Source organism: Corylus avellana, chromosome ca2, assembly GCF_901000735.1.
Source record: "Corylus avellana chromosome ca2, CavTom2PMs-1.0".
Taxonomy (NCBI): domain Eukaryota; kingdom Viridiplantae; phylum Streptophyta; class Magnoliopsida; order Fagales; family Betulaceae; genus Corylus; species Corylus avellana.
Window position 1 is genome coordinate 15,950,154 of NC_081542.1, and position 21,625 is coordinate 15,971,778.

The following is a 21,625-nucleotide window of genomic DNA, read 5'->3' on the forward strand; positions in this document are numbered from 1 at the left end:
AATGCAGAGCTTACTTTCAGAGTCTGCCATGCAGCAGCATGTGCTTCTGGTGTCTGTATGAGGAACACAAATTTTTACATAAGACCAATTTTTTACAGACATAAAAACAGAATCCTCCACAGATGCAACTTCTAAGGGATGAGTACCAGTTCAGCACTGCAATCTTCAAGGTCAGAAGCTGCAATCCAATCAATTGATGGCTTCAAAGAACATGCAATGCAGGCATGCAGAAGGGCCTGCAAGCCAAATTAGGCATAATAATAAGGGTAGTCAACTAAAGGCAATATATTTTGAGATTTAGAGTTTTGAACCAGAAAGTCACCATAGAAAAAAGAAAAACTATAAATTAGGACAGGCAAAAAGAGTATACATCTAATATTTCAATCAGACTGACCATCATAATGCAATTACAAGAGAACAATGGCATTCATTCCCCAGGACATCATAAAAAATAGTTAATAACAACCCATGTAAAGACCATTATAGAGCTATTACCAGAAATAAAACAAAGAATTAGAGCGGTTCAGTAATTATTCAATCAGATTAACCGTCATAATGCAACTACTATGTGAATGATGTGCCATTTCTTTCCTATGATATAATCTAAAGTATAGTTAACAAAAAGCAGCGTATAGACCAATATGGAACAATAGTTGTACCAATCCAGCCAAATTATGAAACTTGAGATTATTGCTTGTGAGGAAAAACAAACCAACAAGACAAAGCAGATATCTGTATCAGCATCTTGTGTTCATTAGAACATTATTTTCAGAAACATATCTCATGCAGAAATAAGTTATTGCTAGTGATTAACATTGCAGGCTCCGCATATTATATATTCCATCCTCCAATCCAAATTAAGCACAGAACAAAAGCTGGTATCACACCTTCACAACAGACAGATACGAATCCGTTAGGCCAACATACTTCCCAACCAGTGCAATCCTCACCTGCAAGTATCAGCAGCTTATAATTTCCATGAACAAGAGAAACATTCAAAGAAAAGCATTACATCTAATCGTGATAATACTAACAGATTCAGTGAGATTATCAAAAGTTTCAGCCATCTTGGTCCAATCTTGTAAAGCAGGAGGCGTAGCAAGGCTGAAACAGAAGTTTAATAACAAGTTAATGTAATCAACCTTCATACATTCAGTATATTGTATCGAGATTGATGTTGCATTTAGTTTTATCGAGTTTAATAAGGTCTACAGTTAGCAGTCCATGGAAATAATCTACGCCTCAGCCTAATTAACTAAAACTCTAAGTTGACCACAATCAAACATATAGTTTTCCACAATCTTGTTATACACTTGACAAACTTTGGACTGGCTGAGTTCATTACCACTCTGATGCCAAAATGTAAGCCTTAGGAGGGGTTGGTTTGGGAGTGGGGAAGAGATTAGAAAACTTACTCAAGTAAGTTAAGCTGCTTTAGAATTGAGTGATGAGCATTTTGGTTCTGAAACAGCAGTAAATGTCAAACAAAATCCAAAAATGAAAACGTTAGATGGGATATACTGGAAGCAGCAAAGCCTCAGAGAAATCAAAGAGCTGTATCGAACCCACCCTAAGTAAGAGAGGAACATGCCAAATGTTTGGAACATCATGGACATTGAGGATATTACCAGCCTGTGAGAGATCATAAGGACAATGTAAACAAAAACAGAGTTCATCTGAAAGATCACCAAACGAACTTTAACAACTTACTGGAACGTGGCAAAACTGTGAAAGTTTCTCCTTGGTACTTTCCAGTAAAGGCTGCAATATAGTTGACAAGAATTTACACTTCAGTCATCAATATTACATAGAGAATGCAATGATGAAAACTAAGCACTCAAAATCACACTTCATATCTATGCCTGTTCAAGCACAAATGAAGAAATAAACGAGGATATTCAAAATGGCCATCTCTGAGACATTTTCAATGTTTTAAGAGCAACTTAAAATTTACTTTGTATGAAAAAAGGAACAAAATCAGGATTGAAAAGATCAAGATTAAACACAGCTTTCATGCCACAGTAAACTGATACAAACTAAATACCCTTTAAGAAAATCACAGCCTCAAAGTGAAATTTATAACTGAGGCTTACATTAAGCTTTCCTCAAACTGTAATGATAAATGAGTCAGGAGATTGCACCCACCCCACTAAGATTAAATGTGCAAGCAAGCTTTGCATAGATCGACTGAAAAGTTCTTGAGCTAAAGTTCTTTTTTCCTTATCTTGTGCTGGATGATTCTAGAGTGAAATTTGTTCCAATCATTCATTCTCTTATGTGCACAAAATTACCAGGTAGTTGAAAATATATACCTGAGCAGAGCGACATGCTAACAGATGAGGAGTCAAGCCTAAGGCTCTCAGTTCTCGGACACTATGCTGTGTAGGTTTTGTCTTCTGCAAAACGAGAGAGAGAGAGAGAGAGAGAGAGTCATATTTAACCCAGATAAAAGAAGAGGAGGGGGGGTTTGGATAACTAATACTTTCCAAATCGAATATACAGGTTATGGAGTATTACTTGCTCTCCAACAACACCCAGTACTGGTATCAGGCTCACATGAATGAGGCAGAAGTTATCTTGCCCTGGAGAAAAGAATTAACATCACTATTTCTGAACATGATGAAATCTCACAACCCAAGTGCATAATAAGTATACTCAATTGTTGGTAGCAATTGGATGTATACAATGCAACAGAATAGCATATTTAAATCTAAATCAATCATATTTGACTGCATGCTCATAAGGTATAAGGCTTTTTTTTTTTCTTTTTATTGACCCATAAAATCAACCTTACCAACTGAAAAGGACAATTGTCGCAGAGCCTCGATGAATGGCATTGATTCGATGTCACCTATTCAAAAGATATTACAAAATAATCTCTTGCAGGTAAAATTAAACAACAGAGAGACATTCTTCAGCACATCAGATGCCTCTTTGTTTTGAATAGCACATACCTACGGTCCCTCCCAACTCTATCACACAAACATCTGCTGGACCTTCTTTTCCATCAACAGGAATGACAGCAACCGCTTCAATCCAATTTTTAATGGCATCTGTGATGTGTGGCACCACCTGGAATGCACTCAAACAAGGGAAGACTCAGTCACCAGTAATTTTACATGCAAGTAACACAAGAAGCCTAATTCAGTTACCAAGCGTGGCATCACCTGTACAGTCTTCCCAAGATAATCGCCTCTCCGTTCCTTCTCAAGGACAGACTGATTAGAAATAGAGCAACGTGGTTATCTTAAGAAGCTTATAGAACTTATAAAGTTAATGGGCCTACTGCTGCATCAAATAAATTAGCACCTGGTATATCTTTCCTGTGGTAATGTTGTTCTCTCTTGTAAGTGTCACATCTAGGAACCGCTCATAGTTACCCAGATCCAAATCAACCTTTTCAAAGAAAAAAAAAAATGAACTGATTATTATATCAATAAATTAATTCTCTATCTCCCACATCAATAATATATTCCGAGTGTGATATCATCAACAATCGAATTTATTATTTTACAAACTATTACGTATAAACGAAAAAACAAAAGGAGAAGCAAACCTCTCCCCCGTCATCAAGAACAAAAACCTCTCCATGTTCAAAGGGAGACATGGTACCAGCATCAGTGTTCAAGTATGGATCTGCAACAATCAATCGTAAAATTTTTGATGAAAAGAAAACTTAGAATTGCTCCTAACAATTTTACAATTTCTTTTTCCTTTTTGCTCTATCAAAACTTGAAACAACAAAGAATAATTAAACGAATAGATAAATAAGACAAATGCATGCATACAAATATTTATATAAAAGTCATCCACTTGCAGACCCACAAAAGACAAAGAAAGATCACAGCAAAAAAAGGCATCCATTTGAAATCAATAAGCAATTAACCATACCACGAAGCTGCAATACCTAAGAAGATTATCACGCAGGGACACTAAAAATCAGCTTATGCAAGTCTGAATTCAATAATACCCCACTTAAAGCAACGAAGTTACAAAAACCAAAGATTCCCACCTAACTAGCTTCATTGCCAAAGTTGATTTAACCCAGTAAAACCAAAAACAATATAGAAGTGATGGGTGAAAGCAAAGGACCAATTTTGATGGAGGTGACGCGAAGGCCACAGGCTTTAAGGACGACGCCTATGCTGCTGGCTGTAACGCCTTTGCCCAGCCCACTCACCACCCCTCCCGTCACCAACACGTACTTCATTTCTCTTTCTCTGGGTGTCGTGCTCAGTGTGCGCCTAATTGTCGCCGTCGTGTTTGTGTTAATGACTGAGCGGGAAATGTTTTGGAGAACGCAGAAATCACCCGAGGATACCAAACAGGTGGCTCGAGTCGCTTTCGGATTTTCAACGAATCTTAGTAGGGAGCTGGCCGTACATCGGACATTGTTTAGAAATCTCGGCATATTCATCCAAAACAAATTTGTTTAGGCACGCTATCTTTATCTTTAAAATACGGGCTAATAAGTTTGCAGTTTTTTATTTCTTTCACCTATGTTTTCAAAACAGTCAAAAATATAATTTCATCCTCTCTATTTTATTTGAAATATATATCATTCATTTCAACTAAAATGGAGAGGATCCTATGCCGTCAAAAATGATACATGACCTATAGAAAAAGACGAAATTAATACCTCTATTACTTTTGGTTACCCTTTGTCACACGTGTCACCATATAAAAATGTCACGTGTCATAAAAAGTTAAAAATAATTAATAATAAACCTAAAATAAAAAATAATAATAAAATAAAATAAAATTTTGAAAGAAAAAAAATTGAAAAATTTAAGGGTTGGCCGATCACCCCATTTTGGCCAATGAGAGTGGCCAGCCACCCCCTGCGTGCCGCGGCCCCTCTAGGGGTGCTTCAGCCACACCCAGACCATCTTTGCTACCTTTAATGGCCAAAATAGGGGTGGCCACCCCAAATTTTTCTTCTTTTTTTTTTTAAAGGTTTTTTTAAAAAAATTTATTAATTATTTTATGATTTTTTTTATTATTATTATTTTGTTAAGAACTCATGATATATTTTGGGAGTAACACGTAACAAATCATTAATTTTTTCTCACGGAATCTAATGGAGGTATCAATTTTGCCTTTTCCCATAATCAGGTACTATTTCTAACTATTTTGGAAACCTGGGAAAAAAAAAAAAAACTGCAAACCCAAGTACTAAAAAAGTTATTAACCTTTAAAATAATAATAATAATAATAATTTTGTCTATTAAGCATATATTTAGAAATTTTAAATTTTTACATACATTTTTAATAGATGAGTAATGTTACAAACTATCTTTTTATCTTCTTGAAATTGGGGTGGCTTTTAAAATTATCATTTTATTTAAAATACATCTTAGTAACTTTTAAAAGCCTTTTTTTTTTTTTTTTTAATCAAAACAGTAATAAACAACTCAAACACAAAACACTCTTAAAAACATAAAAACCGTTTTCATTTTTATGTAACATCAAAACATTTTTTACAAAAAACAAACATGTTAACAAACAGAGTCAATTTTTTTTTTTTTTTTTTTTTAATATTTTACATACTAATGTCCTCGGTTTAAGGTAAGTGAATTTTATTTACAAAATGTTTGTGCAAAAAATAAGCAAAAACATGTTTTGGGGTGTAAGATACTGCAATTCTGACCACACAATGTGTTAGAGGTTTATGCATAGAATTAGGCACAATCTTTATAAAAGTAAAACAACATTCCCCTTGATTATTCATCTAACCATTGAAAAGATACCCTTTGTTTAAGGAGGCAAGCATAATCCCAAAATATGCCTCCATTTGATTTAATTCTTTTTCTTTATAGGATTATTGTTTTCCATAGAAAAAAAAAGAAAGAAAAATTAGTCATTGTGGTTTACATGATTTGCAAATTAGCTTCTTGTGGTATCAAAATGAACTCAAAGGTCCCTGGGGTATGCCAAAAAAATAATTTAGTCTCTACCGTCAATTTTCATCCACTAATTTATTACAATTTTATTGGCTCAAACACTTCATGTTATCATAATCTGTTAAGTTAGTTAACGGAATTTGACTGTAAAGATTAAATTATTTTTTTGCATATTTTATGGAGCTTTAAGTTCATTTTGATACCACATGAAGTTAATTATAAATTAAGTAAACCACATAGCTGATTTTGCATTTTTTTCCAATATATATATATATTAAAAAATCCTTGAACAGCTAAGGACCATCACTCCAAAAGGTATTTTTTTTTCTTATTTTTGGGGGGCCCAAGCAATTGGCTTTGTTTTACTTTAAACGGGTAAAAGGTTTTCTAATTTTCATTTTCTGACAAAACTTTGTACCCGAGATTGAAGAAAGTGTAGAGGAGACATTTTATTTTATTTTATTCTTTCCTTTTGTAGTATTCCTTATAAATGTCGCTACTGGGTCCACACCCATATTGCCGCATAATCATAAAAGAATAAAGTTTTATTCTAAATTAAGTTGACAGAAATTATTCTAATTCGAAATTTGTCTTTTTAACTGAGAATTACAATGTCAGTTTAATAAGATTAAGTTTGAAAAAAAATAAATAAAAAAAAATACCAACTCAATTCAAAAGAAAATTTTGTCCATCATAAAAATTGTATTACTTTCAAAAAAAAAAAAAAAAATTGTTATAAATACTCTTAAGTGCTCATTCTCTGCCGTGATAGTGAAAATTACAATTGGATACTATATATATTTTTATTTGTTATTTCATTTGATTATAATTTTCATTGTCATATTATAAAGTGAACACTTGAGAGTATATGTAGCACTTATAAAAAATAAATAAAAATTGTGGTGCTATTTTTCCTTCTCTTGTCCAACTCTCATTCAACTCCATATATATATTTTAAAATCTGCCATTCATATGGGTCCTACGGATCCAATGGTGAATTTGAAAAAGAATTAGACAAGAGATGAACAAGAATTATAATAATAGCAGGTCTCTTCACATAATTGCACTTTTCATGGATCCTCTCGATTTTACTTGAAATGACTTAGTCATTATTTAATGTTGCATCTAACGATGTATATGATACCACATCATTTAAAATTTTTAAATAACATATCAATATAGTTATCATATTGCATTATCTACGCCATGAAATACAATAATACTAAATTATGGTCAATCATGACCATTACCTTATTTCTTCCATTGTACTATCTATACTTAGGCAAATGAGCCCATTTGGACCGAAACTTTGTAGGGCCAGCCAAAATTCATGTGGACCCATCATAGTCAGGTGACTGTAAACCGAATCACGACCCTAGCAATAGCTGAGAAATTTTCCATTAATTTTTGTGTTAATCTCAACCGTCCATTGCTATCGAATGGCTACCAACATACCACGTGTCCCATTGAAAAGAAAATAATAAAATATTATTTAAATTTAAAAAATAAATATAAACTAAAATAATAAACAAATAAAAATAAATTATTAAAAAAGATGAGTTGGCCGGACCCCCCATCTCAGCCTAGGGGGTGGCACCCTCCAAAATATGACTGTCCATGGAGACCGGTAGCTCAAAAAAAATTAGAGCTCTGATCAATTTTTTCCATACATTGTAAACTATTGTAGTTTCCGATCATCCTTCCCATTTCAAGACAAAGTTATACCAAAAATTTATCTTGTATATAAACTTAGGGCAAGACCAAGCAAATGTAGTTAAATTTAGGATTTACAATTAAAAAATAATAATAATAATAAAAAATAAAAAAATAAAAAAATTTAAGATTTACAAGATACCAAGACAAATATTGCTCACTTTTTCAACCAAAATCAGCGTCATTGTTGGTACTTCAAAGATTCAATGTCCTATAAAAACCAATTTAACGAGAAAATTTTCCCTCGTATTCATAATTTCAACAAATACATAAGCTGCAAACTCTCACATATCCAGATTTTCAGCAATTTGTTGCCTAAGCAAATATGAGAAAGTTTTTATAGAAGCTAGGCACGTAGATTCGATGAGAGCTCTCACACATTTGTTATCCGGATTACTAGACAAAATTGATGTGGATATCTATCCCAAACTCGCCGTATAATTTATCTCATCAAATCGATACAAAAGAGAGCATATGGAATGCATGATACACAATTCACTGATAGCTCACTCCTTCACCACTTATAACCTCGCCAATGCGGTATGCTTTATAATCACCACCTCTGCCCTCGAGTATTCTATAAGATGTCTCCTGGCTCACAACCAGAACCATCCCAATGCCCATGTTAAAGGTCCTTCTCATCTCAGCGTCTTCTATCTTTCCCGCCTAATCAGAAAAACATAAATGAGGAAATTCAATTCTTCTTTTAAAGAAACATATATAGTTGAAGCAACCAGCAAATAAAAACATTTATATCATATAATAAATTCAACAGAAGCACTCTGCTAAAAAATCACTTCGTCTTTGTCTCTACATTTCCATAATGAAAAAAAGACGCTTTGTTTACCTCTTGAATCCACTTGAACAAAGTTGGGACCTCCCAGGAGTTCCAATGGATGACAGCTCCAAGGCCTTTTGGAAATACGCGAGGTATGTTGTCAGTGAAACCACCACCTGTTATGTGGGCAATCCCCTTTATCCCACCCTTGCTGATTAACTCAAGCACCTGATTTCAAAGGAATGGAGAAATAAAAGTTTGTAAGTGTAGTGAACAAGAAAACATTCAGCATTATAATGAGAAATGGAGGGTGATAAGTAACCTGCTTAACATAGATCACAGTTGGGGCCATCAAAGCTTCACCTAATGTAACATCTTCACCAGGAAGCTTGTCCTTCAAAGAAAGGCCACTTCTAGCAAGAACCCTATCAAGATATAACAGTACATATCAGCAAGGACTTTGACATAGATCATAGCTTCATCCATTTTCACATTTGTTGAAGCCTTTTTTCACAGTAAGATCAAAGCAAAGACTTCTTGAAAGTAACACTAACCTTCTTACTAAAGAGAAACCATTAGAATGAACACCGCTGGATGGCAGGCCAATAAGGACATCTCCAGCCACAATGTCTTTCCCGTTAATCACTGAATCTTGTTTTACAATGCCAACCGCAAAACCACTGAGATCATACTCGCCGTCAGCATAAAAATCTGGCATCTCTGCAGTCTGAAAAGTATCTACTACCAATTAAACACATTAAGAATCCAAAAATACATATTTACTACAATAGTTACAACTAGAAGGGAGGGGAAAAGAAAGAGACCAAATTGGTTTTAAATGTCAAGTCTCGCTAAAAATCAAGCATGAAGTAGATTTATTCCCCATCCAAAAGGACAATGGCAAGTTCAATTCAGTAAGACCCTCAAATATATGATTCACAATCAACAAAATCACATTGCATTTGTGTCATTGCAACGTCCTTTTTATTGTTGGCGGTACAAGTTTACAAATTGTCAACCGTTTGTTCTCTTACAAAATCAATGCCAAGCAAAACCATCTCTCATCGACCCCTTAAACATGACTTGTAATGCCTGACACGGAAGAAACCAGAAATTATGAACGAGCAGGGTGGGGAGGGGATTCAGCTTATAAAAAATATGAATTTTAAGGGCATTTCTAAAACTTGTGGGGGCCAAGATACTACCTAGGTCTGCCTCTGATTCTGTCTGATCGCGGAAATTGTACCTTTTGAAAATGCGTTTGAGAAAAACTGCGGTTTAAAAAAGTGAAACAAGCAAGAGGATGCATTTTTAAAAGCCGCTTAACTGCATTTTTAAAATCGCGTTTTTATTAACTAATTTTGAAACCACTATTTTTTCAAACTGCACGTTTTAAATTGCTTAAACCAAACAGACACTAATTAAAAGAGCATGCACGCTCTCCCAATGCATAGCTGGTAGAACATTAACAAAATATATCAATGCATTTCACATTCCCTTACCCTTCAGAGCTATTAAATCACTACACAATATATCAAATGAAGAACACTTATTGGCCCAGTAAATAAAAAGTAAGGAAATTCAAAAAGAGGAAAGAAAATCAAGTACCTCGCCTCCTAAAAGAGCACAATCAGATTGTCGACAACCATCAACAATGCCTTTTATAACCTAAAAAAGAAGGAAAGAAAGATCAATCAGCTTGAGCTTGACGTACACATACTATCATAATGCCTACCAACCCAGTCAATTTTTTGTACCTTTTCAGCAAGATCAACATCAAGGCGGCTAGTAGCAAAGTAATCGAGAAAAAACAATGGTTTTGCTCCCGAAGTAACAATGTCGTTGACACTCATTGCAACCTAGGTTAGGTCAAATCCCATTGAAGAGCTGATTATGAACAGAAAAACTATTTAACAACATTCATGTATCAAATTTTACCAGATCAATCCCAATGGTTTCGTGGATCCCAGTTTCAAATGCCAGCTTAAGCTTAGTTCCCACGCCATCCGTACCGGCAACAAGGTACGAATCACCTGCCCGTTAGAACTTGGTCAGCAGAATATACAGCCAGAGTAAAAACAGACGCACAAACATTCCAAAATTTACAGCTCTTAAATAACGGTAACAAAAAAAATTTACAGCCACATTAAAAAAAAAAAAATAAAAAAAATATACCGAGAGGGAAAAGTCCTCCGAAACCACCGATCCCCGGTGCCATTTTCGCAATTCTACGAACGAGTTCGGAGCCAGCGTCAATGTCCACACCGGCATCCTTGTATGTTAGACTATCACCGGAATTGTTCTTCGCCACCGAAAACAGGCGGCGACTATTCCTCGTACTACTTCTTGCCACTCCTAGTTTGTCGGCAGCCACCGATAGCGGCTGAAACCTATGGGAAAACCGTTGGAGAGGACCGAGTTTCTCATCGGACCCTCTGATTGAGGGGGCGAAGCAGCGGGACAGCTCTGTGTTTGCTCCGAAGGTAACGGTCATTGTGAAGAGAAATTACTGGGTTTCGGAAAGGAAATAGATTTGACCTAAACCGACCCGAATCTAGGCGAGCATGTGGCGTGGGAAGTACTCGAGGCCAGGCACGTGCCTGATGTCACGTGCAGAGACCTGCCACGAAGAAAGAAAGGTTAGCATAGCCAATTACCCAATTGCCCTTGCGTTCTTCTTTTGCTCTCCTCCTACTCCGACCCTCTCAGAAAATCGAAATAGCAGAAGTACCACTTGGTAACTGACCTGCAAGCGATTGAATCCGTCGAAGCTTCTCTTCTGCGCACCGCTACCTGTGGGCAAGGGGTGGCCGGAAGTGTGGTTTTTGGTTGAAGATGAAAGAACGGAGAGAGAGAGAGAGAGAGAGAGAGAGAGGCGGGTTTTGAAAGGGGTGAAAAGGAGGAGAACCAGAGCTAGGGTTTTGTGTTGAAGGTGACTTGCCAAAAGACATTTATGCCATCCATCATAAATTTAGGAGAAATGTTATATATTTTAATTTTTTTTTTAAAGTTATTTTTCAAATGATGTAAACTATTTTATGAGTTAGTAATACTCTTTTCAAAATAATAAATCTTATGAGATTGTGACACATCATTTAAAAATTAACTTCTGGAAAAAAAAATTTGAAATATATAGCACTCCACTAAATTTAGACCATTTAATTTAAGAGTATTCTCTTTCGACTGAAATGGAAAATATTCATTGAGTGTAAAATAAAAATAATATTATCTTAATATTAAAATTAAATAATGACATAATTCATTTCATTGAAATAGAGAATCCTATTCCCTTTTGCAAAAACATATAAGCCAAGTAGAATTCTTTTATTCCATAATATGTGATTTTCATTGAATGCTAGAGATAATAAAATTAAAATTTCAAAAACATATACGCCAAGTAGAATTCTTTTGGCACCAAACTTTCATTCAAATTGAGTTGGATGAATATTTGTTTCAATTCAGTAGACATTCATCCTTATATTGAATTTTTTTTTTTTGAAAAAGTTCATATATCTTTCAAAATATCATTTAATTGGCAATGTCTTCTAAACTTTTAATTGTCATAGTATTCATCTCTACCAAAATATTGTCAATGTTTCCTTCATTAACGAAAATATCCTTAGTAAAATAAAAGTAAAAATGCTAAAACTTCTAGAAAAAAACCTAAAACTAAAACTAAAAAAAAAAAAAAAATTCAACATGTATAATTTAAATTTTAAAATATATCATTTTTAAGAAAAAAAATTAAAAAAATTGACTTTATAAAATTGAAATTTTGTTTTATTTTATATACTTTTAAAATAAAATTTCCCTTTAAAAAAATTAATTTTCTGTTTTCATAAATAGTAATCTCTTCCAATTTTTTTTTTTTAAACAGCTTTTGTATAGTACTCCATTTTAAATTAATATTCAATTTTTTTAAAAAAAAAAAAATCGTTTTAGAAGATATTCGTTTTATAAAAAAAAATTAAAAATTTTCGTTTAAAAAAATCTTTCTTTTAAAATTAAAATTTATCTTTTTAAAAAATAAAATAAAAAATATCATTTTTTTATTTTTTATTTTGAATTTGTATGAATAATTTTATCTTATTAAAAAATATATAGAAGCATTTTTATTTTTTTTACTAACCTTAAGAGGACATTAGACATGGACAATGTTTCAGTAATTTTGAAAAACATTATCAATAGTTTAAGAAGAATGTTGACTTTATTTACTTTTATTTCTTTCTTTTCAAAAGGACGAATTAGTGTTGAAAAAGTTTCTTTTTTTTTTTTTTTTATCAAAAAGACTAATTAGTGCTGAAGAAGGTCAGTTTGGTCAATCTGTCCCAGAATTCTTTCCTCGAATGACACAAAAGGGCATCATCAGCTAATCCGAAATATTCACCTTGGACGCATTAGTAATTTGGCAATGAAGACACTCCAAAACAAGACAAACCCACTGACATTATATTGAAAGCCTTGCCAAACAGAGCATGACCGCCTGGGCTTTATCATATGCACACCCTTATCGCTCAGAGAGCTCCCTCTCTCTCTCTCTCTCTCTCTGCACAATTATTGCGTGTCGAACAAGCTAGTCAGGGTCTCAGAGTCTCTCTCTCACATAATGGTTCTGCTTCAAAGCCGTACCAGCAACGGAGGATCAGAGCCAGACCACTTCACGGATGGCGATCCCATCGACGCCTCCGAAACGCACCGTTTCAGCGACGACTTCGACGACTCAACATGCTCCACCCCTTACGTCAGTGCCCCGTCAAGTCCGGGCCGGAGCCCCATCACCAGCGGTGGATACTTCTTCAGCGCACCCGCCAGCCCCATGCACTTTGTGTTATCCTCCGCTCCGTCCGCCACGTGTCCCCCCTCGCCCCAGTCCGTCGACACTTCGTCGTTCGATGAGTTCGAGTTCTCAGCCCGGTGCTCTCCCAACGGCTCCGTAACCGTTGGATCAATGAGCTCGGCCGACGAGCTGTTCCTCAACGGTCAGATCAGACCCATGAAGCTGTCCTCCCACTTGCAGAGGCCCCAGATCTTGTCCCCACTCCTGGATCTCGACGAAGACGAAGAACACGAAGAGGAAGAAACTGCGAAGAACGCGCGCTCGGATTCATTGCACAGAGGCAGAGATCTCAAGCTACGCAGTCGATCTCTGCACCGAAAAGCGAGATCTTTATCACCCCTTCGAAACGCAGAGTTTCAGTGGCTTCACCATGAAGAAGATAACGACAAGGCTAAACACGTCGACAAGGAAGATAAGCAAAGCGAAACGACCACCGTATCCACCGAAACGACACCGTCTTGCTCCGCTTCGTCGTCGAGGTCATCCTCCGCGGGGAGAAACTCGAAGAAGTGGGTATTCTTGAAGGACCTCTTGTACAGAAGCAAGAGCGAAGGGAGAGGGAACGGGAAGGAAAAATTCTGGTCATACATTTCGTCCAAGGAAAAACCGGAGAGGCAGAAGCAAAAGCAGAAGCAGAAGGAGAAGGAGAAGCAAAAGCAAGCTGCTGGAAGACCGACCAATGGGGTGGCGGCAGGGAAGCGGAGGGCGCCTGCTCGGTCACCGCACGAGTTGCATTACACGGCGAATAGAGCGCAGGCGGAGGAGCTCAAGAAGAGGACCTACTTGCCCTACAAGCAAGGCCTGCTTGGGTGCCTGGGGTTCAGTTCCAAAGGATACGGTGCGCTTAATGGCCTCACTAGGGCTTTGAACCCAGTGTCTTCCACGTAGACCATAGACACATAGGTCCTTAATTAATTTGTACCATAAATATATATATCATGTAATTTTTATTTAAGGATATCATACGATGCGTATGTACAGTGCCCAAACTCTGTTGGTCTGATGAATATTCTAGTGTGCATCAGTATGTAAGCCCCTAAGTTTGAAGCTTACCCCTTTTGTTTACTCCTACACTCTCTTTGTGTACCATATTTTACTGGTTTGAAATAATATTCATTTTATCCATATGAGAATCATAAGTTAAAAAATTACTTAAAACACGTCACCCGTCATTAAAATTAATATAAAGCATAAATGAATTTCACTTGGGTTTTTATTGGATTGCTGCTTGGAATTTGGCTTTGCTTTAATAATCTAAAAACATGAAAATGAAAATTATTTTTATCTTTATGTCACGTCATAATACATTAACAAACTAAGACGAGCCATGATGCGAAGCAAATTGGCCAAGCAAGTCGGTAATCAATGGTCCCATAAGAGTTGTATTTTTTTGATTATTATAGTTTGTGAGTGTAATTGTAGCTATTTGGGTGTGTAAGCTGAGATTGTGATATGTAATTATGTGATCCATATTGCACACCGATGGATAATAATATCCCATGGAAGCCCCCACAGTTGTTTGTTGCATGAAAATGGCTTGATCCCCACATGGGATGTTATTGTTAGGTGAGATGTTAGGGGTGCTGTATTTTCTATGGAACCTGAGTAGACCCACATGGGGGACTTTGCGTCCTATTTGCTGTAGATCTGACCCACTTTTGATTACTTATTTGTTTGACCCTTTTGGTTCTTTCCTTCACGAACTACGTGTATGTGTTATCAAATTAGGCACCTAACATTGATATCACAATAGCTACAGTCGTTATCACCATGCGTGTTCGAATCATGAGTGGGGTAACTTATATGGGAAGGGTTTCCTTTGTATTTGAGTGGGTTCACTTGTGTTCGAGTGGAGCCACCACAAAATGCCGAAAGAGATACTAGATTTTGGAGTGAAAGATGTTGCCGGTGTCGGTATGAAAGCGTGGTGAATTGTTATAATTCTGGTAGGGTTCAATTTGAGATGTAGACGTTAAATTAGGAGAGTCCTATAAGAAACTAACTTTTCATGTTTCATTAGGTCTAAAACATTTCAATTAAGTAACGATCCTAATTACTAAGATTTGGGACTATTGAGTGTGACTATAGTAATATCTACTTATTAAGAGTTGTACATGAGATGTCTAAACAATGAAAACCGCTGACCCTCATTCAAATCTAATTAAACCATAGCCTAATTCAATTACACTAAGGCATTAATGTAAACTAATGTAGTTTACACTAATTAAGTACAAAACTTTTCATTGCAAAATTCGAAGTCATGCCTTAACATATACCTAACGACTTTAAAAATTTCTTGAAGCCATTGAGCCATGACCATAGATTGTTCTATCTATTTCAACTTACTTGTGTGGATACATGCACATACACATGCACCATGTCAATGCATCAAATATGATATGGGGAATTATAATGAGGTTGAAAGTGAAAGTTTGTGATAATGTTTTGGCTTGAATACCAAACCAAAAAGGTATATTCAATTATATATAATGTTGTATAGTTACAGTAAACCTATTATGATGAATTTAATCTAAGCTTACGATTCAAACTTGAAATATGATAGATACAATCTATGTACTCTTCAGTTACATTTCAAACGTGAGATAAGATGATAACAACATTACAAATAACATTATCATGTATTTGAATTTGAATTATTCTGTTGAGTGAATAATTCAAACTCTTGATCTTGAGTATTTGAATTTAAACTGAGGACACTATCTCTAAGAGAATGTAGGGTGGGTATACCTTATTTGGGTGTTTTTTAGCATGGGAAAATTGAGAAACTTTCTAGGAAACTTCTCCTTCAATATAAGTTGTTCTTGTTTATTTAATATCTATTCAATAGATTACACAATTGTGACAAATTCAGTCTTAGAAAACTAACTTACAAAAAGAGAATATCTAAAAACTTATATATCTATAATTAAAATTATACAAAACTAATAGGGTAAGTCCACATACCCCCCTCAAACTACCATCAATTGACAATGCTCCCTCAAAACTTTTAATTGTGACAATATCCCTCTCAAACTACCAGAGCATTGTCAATGCCCCCCAAGACTAGCGATAAGACAAAAAGGCCCCTATAGATTTCTCAATAAGACAAAAATATCTCTATAAATTAAAAAAAAAAAATTGATTTTTTTAAAAAATGAAACATTTTAATTTAAAAATAATATTTTTTTAAAAGAAAAATTTTTAATTTTTAATTTTTTAATGGAAATTTTTATTTAGTTTTAAAAAACGAAAATTTTTATTTTTTTTAAACGTAAATTTTTATTTTTAAAAAAATTATAAAACAAAGTTTTTTTAAATAAAACGAAAATTTTTAATTTTTATAAAAAAAATTTATAATTTTTTTCTTATAAAAGGATTTTTTTAAAAATAAAAAATGAAAATTGGCCACCATTTGGAAAAAAAAAAATTTCTTAGTTTTAGGTTTTTTCTAGAAGTTGTAGTATTTTTGTTTTTATTTTACTAAGGATAATTTCATCATTAGAAAAATATTGACAATTTTTAGTAGTTTGGAGGGACATTGTCACAATTAAAAATTTAAGAAAATACGACTTTTTCTAAACTAATATAAACCACTTAAAATCGTAAGGCATTTACAGCTACTAAGTGGATATGTTTCTAACTCGAGATTTACATCGTGTTTAAATCATGTCAAATTCAATCAAATCAAGCGTGTGATTTGATTAAATCACTCCAATAACGTTTTTGACAAAAACCCAGAAAGTTAATTATGTACTATCTAATAATTTATGTAGTTTGTTTATATAATATCATTAAAAACCATTTCTTAATTCTAAATTAAGGAGGATTGTAGAGGATTTATTATTTGTTAATGATTTTGTAAACACCATGGGATAGATTTTAAGTTATGAGGAAATCTAAACATTTTAGATTTTAAGGAAACTTAAAATTATTTTTTAAACACAAAATTTGTGATTAATTGCCTAATTATCTATTTATTAATTGATCATAATTTAAACAGAGATACAAGCAAGAGAATAACAATTAAACTAGGAAACAAGAATGATAATTAAACTCTAATACTATCTAATAGGATAAGTCAGATCTTAAAATATTGATAACAAAACTAATTTAAACTAATCTTAAATAAAATCTAATCTCTATTAAATAGAAATCTACTCTAATTCAATCTCTACTTTATATATATATATTATCTTTTCTTTTGATTTTTTATTTCTCTATAAAAAAAAAAAAGTCAAGTTAATAAACTTTTTTTTTAATTTTTTTTTTCACAAAAAAATTAAATTATTTTTACTTTTATATCACATCAATAATAGGATAAGTCAGATCTTAAAATATTGATAACAAAACTAATTTAAACTAATCTTAAATAAAATCTAATCTCTATTAAATAGAAATCTACTCTAATTCAATCTCTACTATATATATATATATATATATATATTATTTTCTTTTGATTTTTTATTTCTCTATTAAAAAAAAAAAAAAATTTATTTTTCACAAAAAAATTAAATTATTTTTACTTTTATATCACATCAATTAATTATTATTTTTATTTCAAGAAAACAAAAAATAGTAAAAGCTTTTCCTATTTTGTTTCTAAAATATCAAAACACCCCCAGCTATTACGTGCTCTTCTGCTGCAGCAAGTCCATTGACCCTTACTATACGCCAGCGACATATGATAACATGTTCCCCCGTTCTCAGGCCGTGCTCTGTTTCACTTTCCCTTTCTTCTTCTGAATTTCAATTCTGGACTGCAAGATTATAATTCTTTTTTTAATCCATTTATTTTGGGTTTCGATTTTATGAAAATGGAATTGAAGCAATCAGTAATGGTCTCAGAATCAAACTCAGGGACATCGTCATCATCAACATCATCACCTTGTGGGAAGCGAGCTAGAGATCCCGAAGATGAGGTTTACGTCGACAACCTCCACTCTCACAAACGCTACCTCAGCGAGGTTCGCTTCGTCTTCTTTATTGTTGTTTTATTTTATGAATTTACGTATTCTTATTGTGATGACGATGGGGCTTTTCACGGGATTTTGCGAATTTTTTGTTTTCAAGTAATGGGTTACTGTTTTAACAAACAATGTGGTTCGAATTCTTTATGGGTTTTCTTCAAAGTTTTTTTTTTTTTTTTGAACACTAATCTGTTTTGGGGTTCTTGGGAAAAAATTGATTACGCAAGATTTACACTTTTTGGAGTTTGTTTGAGTGCCTCTTATGGATTCCTCATTATATGTTTATTTGGTTTTTCTGGGTGAGGATTAGTTCGAGGTTTAGCTCTAGTTTACATCTGGAAATTTGCACGTTGAGTCTTTCGTTTCTTCAAAGTTTGTGTTTTTCTCCCCCGCAGATAATGGCGTCCAGTTTGAATGGTTTGACGGTTGGAGACCCACTCCCTGAGAATCTAATGGAATCTCCGGCCAGGTCCGAAAGCATGTTTTATCCCAGGTAACTTAGTCAACAGTCTTTCGGTTTACTGTGTCTTACTTGCACATAAATTTTTCATGGTTTTGAGGAATGAAACATTGCAAAACAAATATGCACTATTCCTTCATTCTGAATAACTTTCGAGTAGTTGCTTCAGCCACTAGTCTTGGCTTTGGTGGTAAAGGGGTGGGGTGGAACTAGGGTAGAGCTTTTGTTTGAATCTTAATGTTTGAAAGTGGAGAAATCTTCTTGTTTTAAGTACTTAATAGTTGATATTTCCCATATATTTAGATAACCCAATTGTTTTGGCACTGTAGGCTTTAAATGGAAACTAATTGATAAGTGGAATTGGGTTGAAATCACTGTGAAAGAAGTGAACTCATTAAGTACAGACATGATAGCAGATCACATAGAATCTGTTTGTCTGTGATTTTGGTGTTCCCTTTGCTTGCAGAGTCATTCATCACCATCTCCGACCTGGAATAGGATCCTCTCAATTTCACTGGAAATGGACAGGATCCATTTCATGGTCCAAATTAAGTTTCGGAGCATCTAACGGTATATATGTGGATGTGAATATGTTTTCCACGTTATCTAAAATTTTTAATATGAGCCATGAAATAGTTCCTCATGTTCCCTCCTACTGAAAGCATCAGCTCACCACATCATTGCCCCTCTTTGTTTTCCAATGTATATATAACTTGCCTTGGAAAAATGCTATCTTTAGCATAACTAAATAATTGTACTCAATTTCTTTGAGTTTCCTTTTCTTTGTATTTCCAGGGATGAAATGTCCTTCCAGTATTCACCAATGTCAGAAGACACCGATGACACTCGATTTTGTGAGACCCCAATAAACACTTGCTCCTCCCAACCTGACAGTGTGCCCACCAGTCCTGTCTCTCCATATAGGTATCAAAGACCACACAGTGGGTTCACTTCTGCACCTTCCACTAGTTCATACCCTTCGCATGGATGTGCTGCTGCTACTGTCACTTGCTCACAAACTCGTCAACGAGGCTCAGATTCTGAGGGTCGGTTCCCATCATCACCTAGTGATATATGCCACTCAGCTGACTTGAGGAGGGCTGCTCTCTTGCGGTCTGTGATGAGAACACAGCCTCCTTGGCCATCATCCTATGAACTGGCATTTGGTTCAGGGCAAGATCCTGTACCTAATATAGAAGCTGCAGAGCGACAGTGCTCAGATACGAATATGAAGTCTTTAGATGATGAGAGAGAGTATCACATTGAGGAGTGTTCTTCAATGGGAATGCCAGTGGCCAATTTCAATCGAGAGACATCTTGCAGAGCCTTGGATGTGAATGTAAAAGGTGATGATTCTGGGAATTAGATTCTTCAGGAATGCATTAGGAAGACAAGCTCTAATCTCATCAGTGCATGCCCCAGCAGGTCTTGCTTGGTTCTTCTCAGCTGGGAAATTGTGAAGTCCCCATCATTTATTTATTTATTTATTTCTATTCGTGAAGTCCCCATCATTTATTGCAGTGGAAAGGCCATGGCTTACTTAATCCAGTCTCTAGCAGTTTCATTACAAAAAAATAGAAGAGCCCGTTCACTTGGGACGTAATTAATTGCCCCTGATTTAATTTTTCTCTTAATTTTTTGCCGCAACTTGAGCATAGCTTATGAGTTATGATGTTGCAAAATAGTGATATATTTGTCTAGTGTTTTAATGGTTATCGTTTTTTCTTATTTGGCTTCCACTTGGATCTTAGTACATAAACTCAAAAGGGAATAAGAGCATGCTTGAGACTGTGTTTCAGAGCTTAAAAAGTATTTTTAATACTTAAAAAGTTGTACCAAACAAAAATTAGCATGTTTGGTAAAAAATTTTAAAAGCACTTTTTTAACTTTTTTTTATTCTAAAATGACTCAAACGCACTTTTTGGCAAAAGTTTAAAAATAAAGATTTTGCTAAAAAGTTTTTTTTTTTTTTTTTTTTTAATATTTTATTATTATTGGCATGTTTGGTAAAAAATTTCAAAAGCACTTTTATAACTTTTTTTTATTCTAAAATGACCCAAACACACTTTTTGGCAAAAGTTTAAAAATAAAGATTTTGCTAATTTTTTATTTATTTATTTTTATTATTATTATTATTATTTAAAAGCTCTATTTTTTAAACACAATCTCGAACATGCTTTAAAGAAAATAAGAATTATCTCCAACTGGCTGCTTAAATTAATTGCATGCAATTAGTTATTTGAATGACATAGTTTGGATGGTGAATTGTACTAAGAGCTTGTTTGGGATTGCGTTTGAGAAATAGTGCTTTTAAGTAAAAAATAGTTTTTGGGCAAAAGTTTCATTTTTAAGCTTTTGCCAAAAGTGCGTTTAGGCCATTTTTAGACTTTTTTGGATCCTTAAAAGCGCTTTTAATTTTTTTACCAAATAAATATTTTTTTCTTCAAACGAATTTTGTAAGTGTTAAAAGTACTTTTAGGTCCCTCAAACGCAATCTCAAACAAGTCCTAAAACTCAATCCTCTTATGGGACCTCACCCATATTCTTTCCTTGCCATTTATTTTCCCTTCAAAGCTATTGCTTCTTTCTTACAAAAAAAAAAAACACAATTATTTCCATCAAGAATTTAAAATCTTCCTTGCCCTCCCTCTTTACCTTTCTAAAAATTTAATGACTCGGGTATAAATGCTTTAATGAACATGGGGTTGCTCTAAAATGAAAAATACTAAGTGTTCTTCTAGTGTTCTCTTAGTATACTCCCAACTGTAATGTAACTTTTAAAATCACCAATAGATTAAAAGTCAATAATGATAATCTCAAATTTAACGATAATTTTAAAAACCACATCACAATTAAAAAAATAATAGAAAAACACTAGAAGAACACCTAGCATTTTCCCTCCAAAATAACCTTGGCATCATATTGAATCTAAACATAGAAACGTGTTAGAGGTTGTAGAAACACAGT

At 34.2% G+C, this 21,625-nt stretch overlaps 4 protein-coding genes across 4 annotated transcripts in view; 2 read left to right on the forward strand and 2 right to left on the reverse strand.

The window, feature by feature from the left end:
* Window positions 1-4,235, reverse strand: part of LOC132168782 (uncharacterized) — a 12,030-nt gene extending 7,795 nt beyond the window's left edge. The window contains exons 1-15 of the mRNA XM_059579816.1: window positions 4,093-4,235; window positions 3,557-3,636; window positions 3,310-3,396; window positions 3,168-3,218; window positions 2,955-3,072; window positions 2,795-2,851; window positions 2,518-2,582; window positions 2,313-2,396; window positions 1,711-1,761; window positions 1,570-1,632; window positions 1,416-1,462; window positions 1,035-1,104; window positions 888-950; window positions 147-236; window positions 15-53 (exon numbers count right to left, since the gene is read on the reverse strand). Of these exons, the coding sequence (XP_059435799.1) occupies window positions 15-53; window positions 147-236; window positions 888-950; window positions 1,035-1,104; window positions 1,416-1,462; window positions 1,570-1,632; window positions 1,711-1,761; window positions 2,313-2,396; window positions 2,518-2,582; window positions 2,795-2,851; window positions 2,955-3,072; window positions 3,168-3,218; window positions 3,310-3,396; window positions 3,557-3,636; window positions 4,093-4,210 (1,083 nt within the window). The 5' untranslated portion in view covers window positions 4,211-4,235. The remainder of the gene's footprint in view (window positions 1-14; window positions 54-146; window positions 237-887; window positions 951-1,034; window positions 1,105-1,415; window positions 1,463-1,569; window positions 1,633-1,710; window positions 1,762-2,312; window positions 2,397-2,517; window positions 2,583-2,794; window positions 2,852-2,954; window positions 3,073-3,167; window positions 3,219-3,309; window positions 3,397-3,556; window positions 3,637-4,092) is intronic.
* Window positions 4,236-7,840: 3,605 nt separating this feature from the next.
* On the reverse strand, window positions 7,841-11,304 carry LOC132172274 (phosphoribosylformylglycinamidine cyclo-ligase, chloroplastic). The gene is made up of 9 exons (XM_059583749.1): window positions 11,141-11,304; window positions 10,570-11,014; window positions 10,333-10,427; window positions 10,152-10,253; window positions 10,003-10,062; window positions 8,949-9,121; window positions 8,717-8,819; window positions 8,464-8,622; window positions 7,841-8,282 (listed from the first exon to the last, which is right to left on the reverse strand). The coding sequence occupies exons 2-9, from the start codon at window positions 10,886-10,888 to the stop codon at window positions 8,112-8,114; spliced, it is 1,182 nt and encodes a 393-aa protein (XP_059439732.1). The 5' UTR covers window positions 10,889-11,014; window positions 11,141-11,304; the 3' UTR covers window positions 7,841-8,111.
* A 1,547-nt stretch (window positions 11,305-12,851) lies between these two features.
* Window positions 12,852-14,296, forward strand: LOC132171039 (uncharacterized). Its single transcript, XM_059582244.1, has one exon. The coding sequence runs from the start codon at window positions 13,001-13,003 to the stop codon at window positions 14,117-14,119; it is 1,119 nt and encodes a 372-aa protein (XP_059438227.1). The 5' UTR covers window positions 12,852-13,000; the 3' UTR covers window positions 14,120-14,296.
* Window positions 14,297-17,919: 3,623 nt separating this feature from the next.
* Window positions 17,920-20,367, forward strand: LOC132171356 (uncharacterized). Its single transcript, XM_059582652.1, has 3 exons — window positions 17,920-18,195; window positions 18,594-18,691; window positions 19,454-20,367. Exons 1-3 carry the CDS (start codon window positions 18,040-18,042, stop codon window positions 20,022-20,024), a joined length of 825 nt encoding a protein of 274 aa, XP_059438635.1. The 5' UTR covers window positions 17,920-18,039; the 3' UTR covers window positions 20,025-20,367.
* Window positions 20,368-21,625: the final 1,258 nt, after the last annotated feature.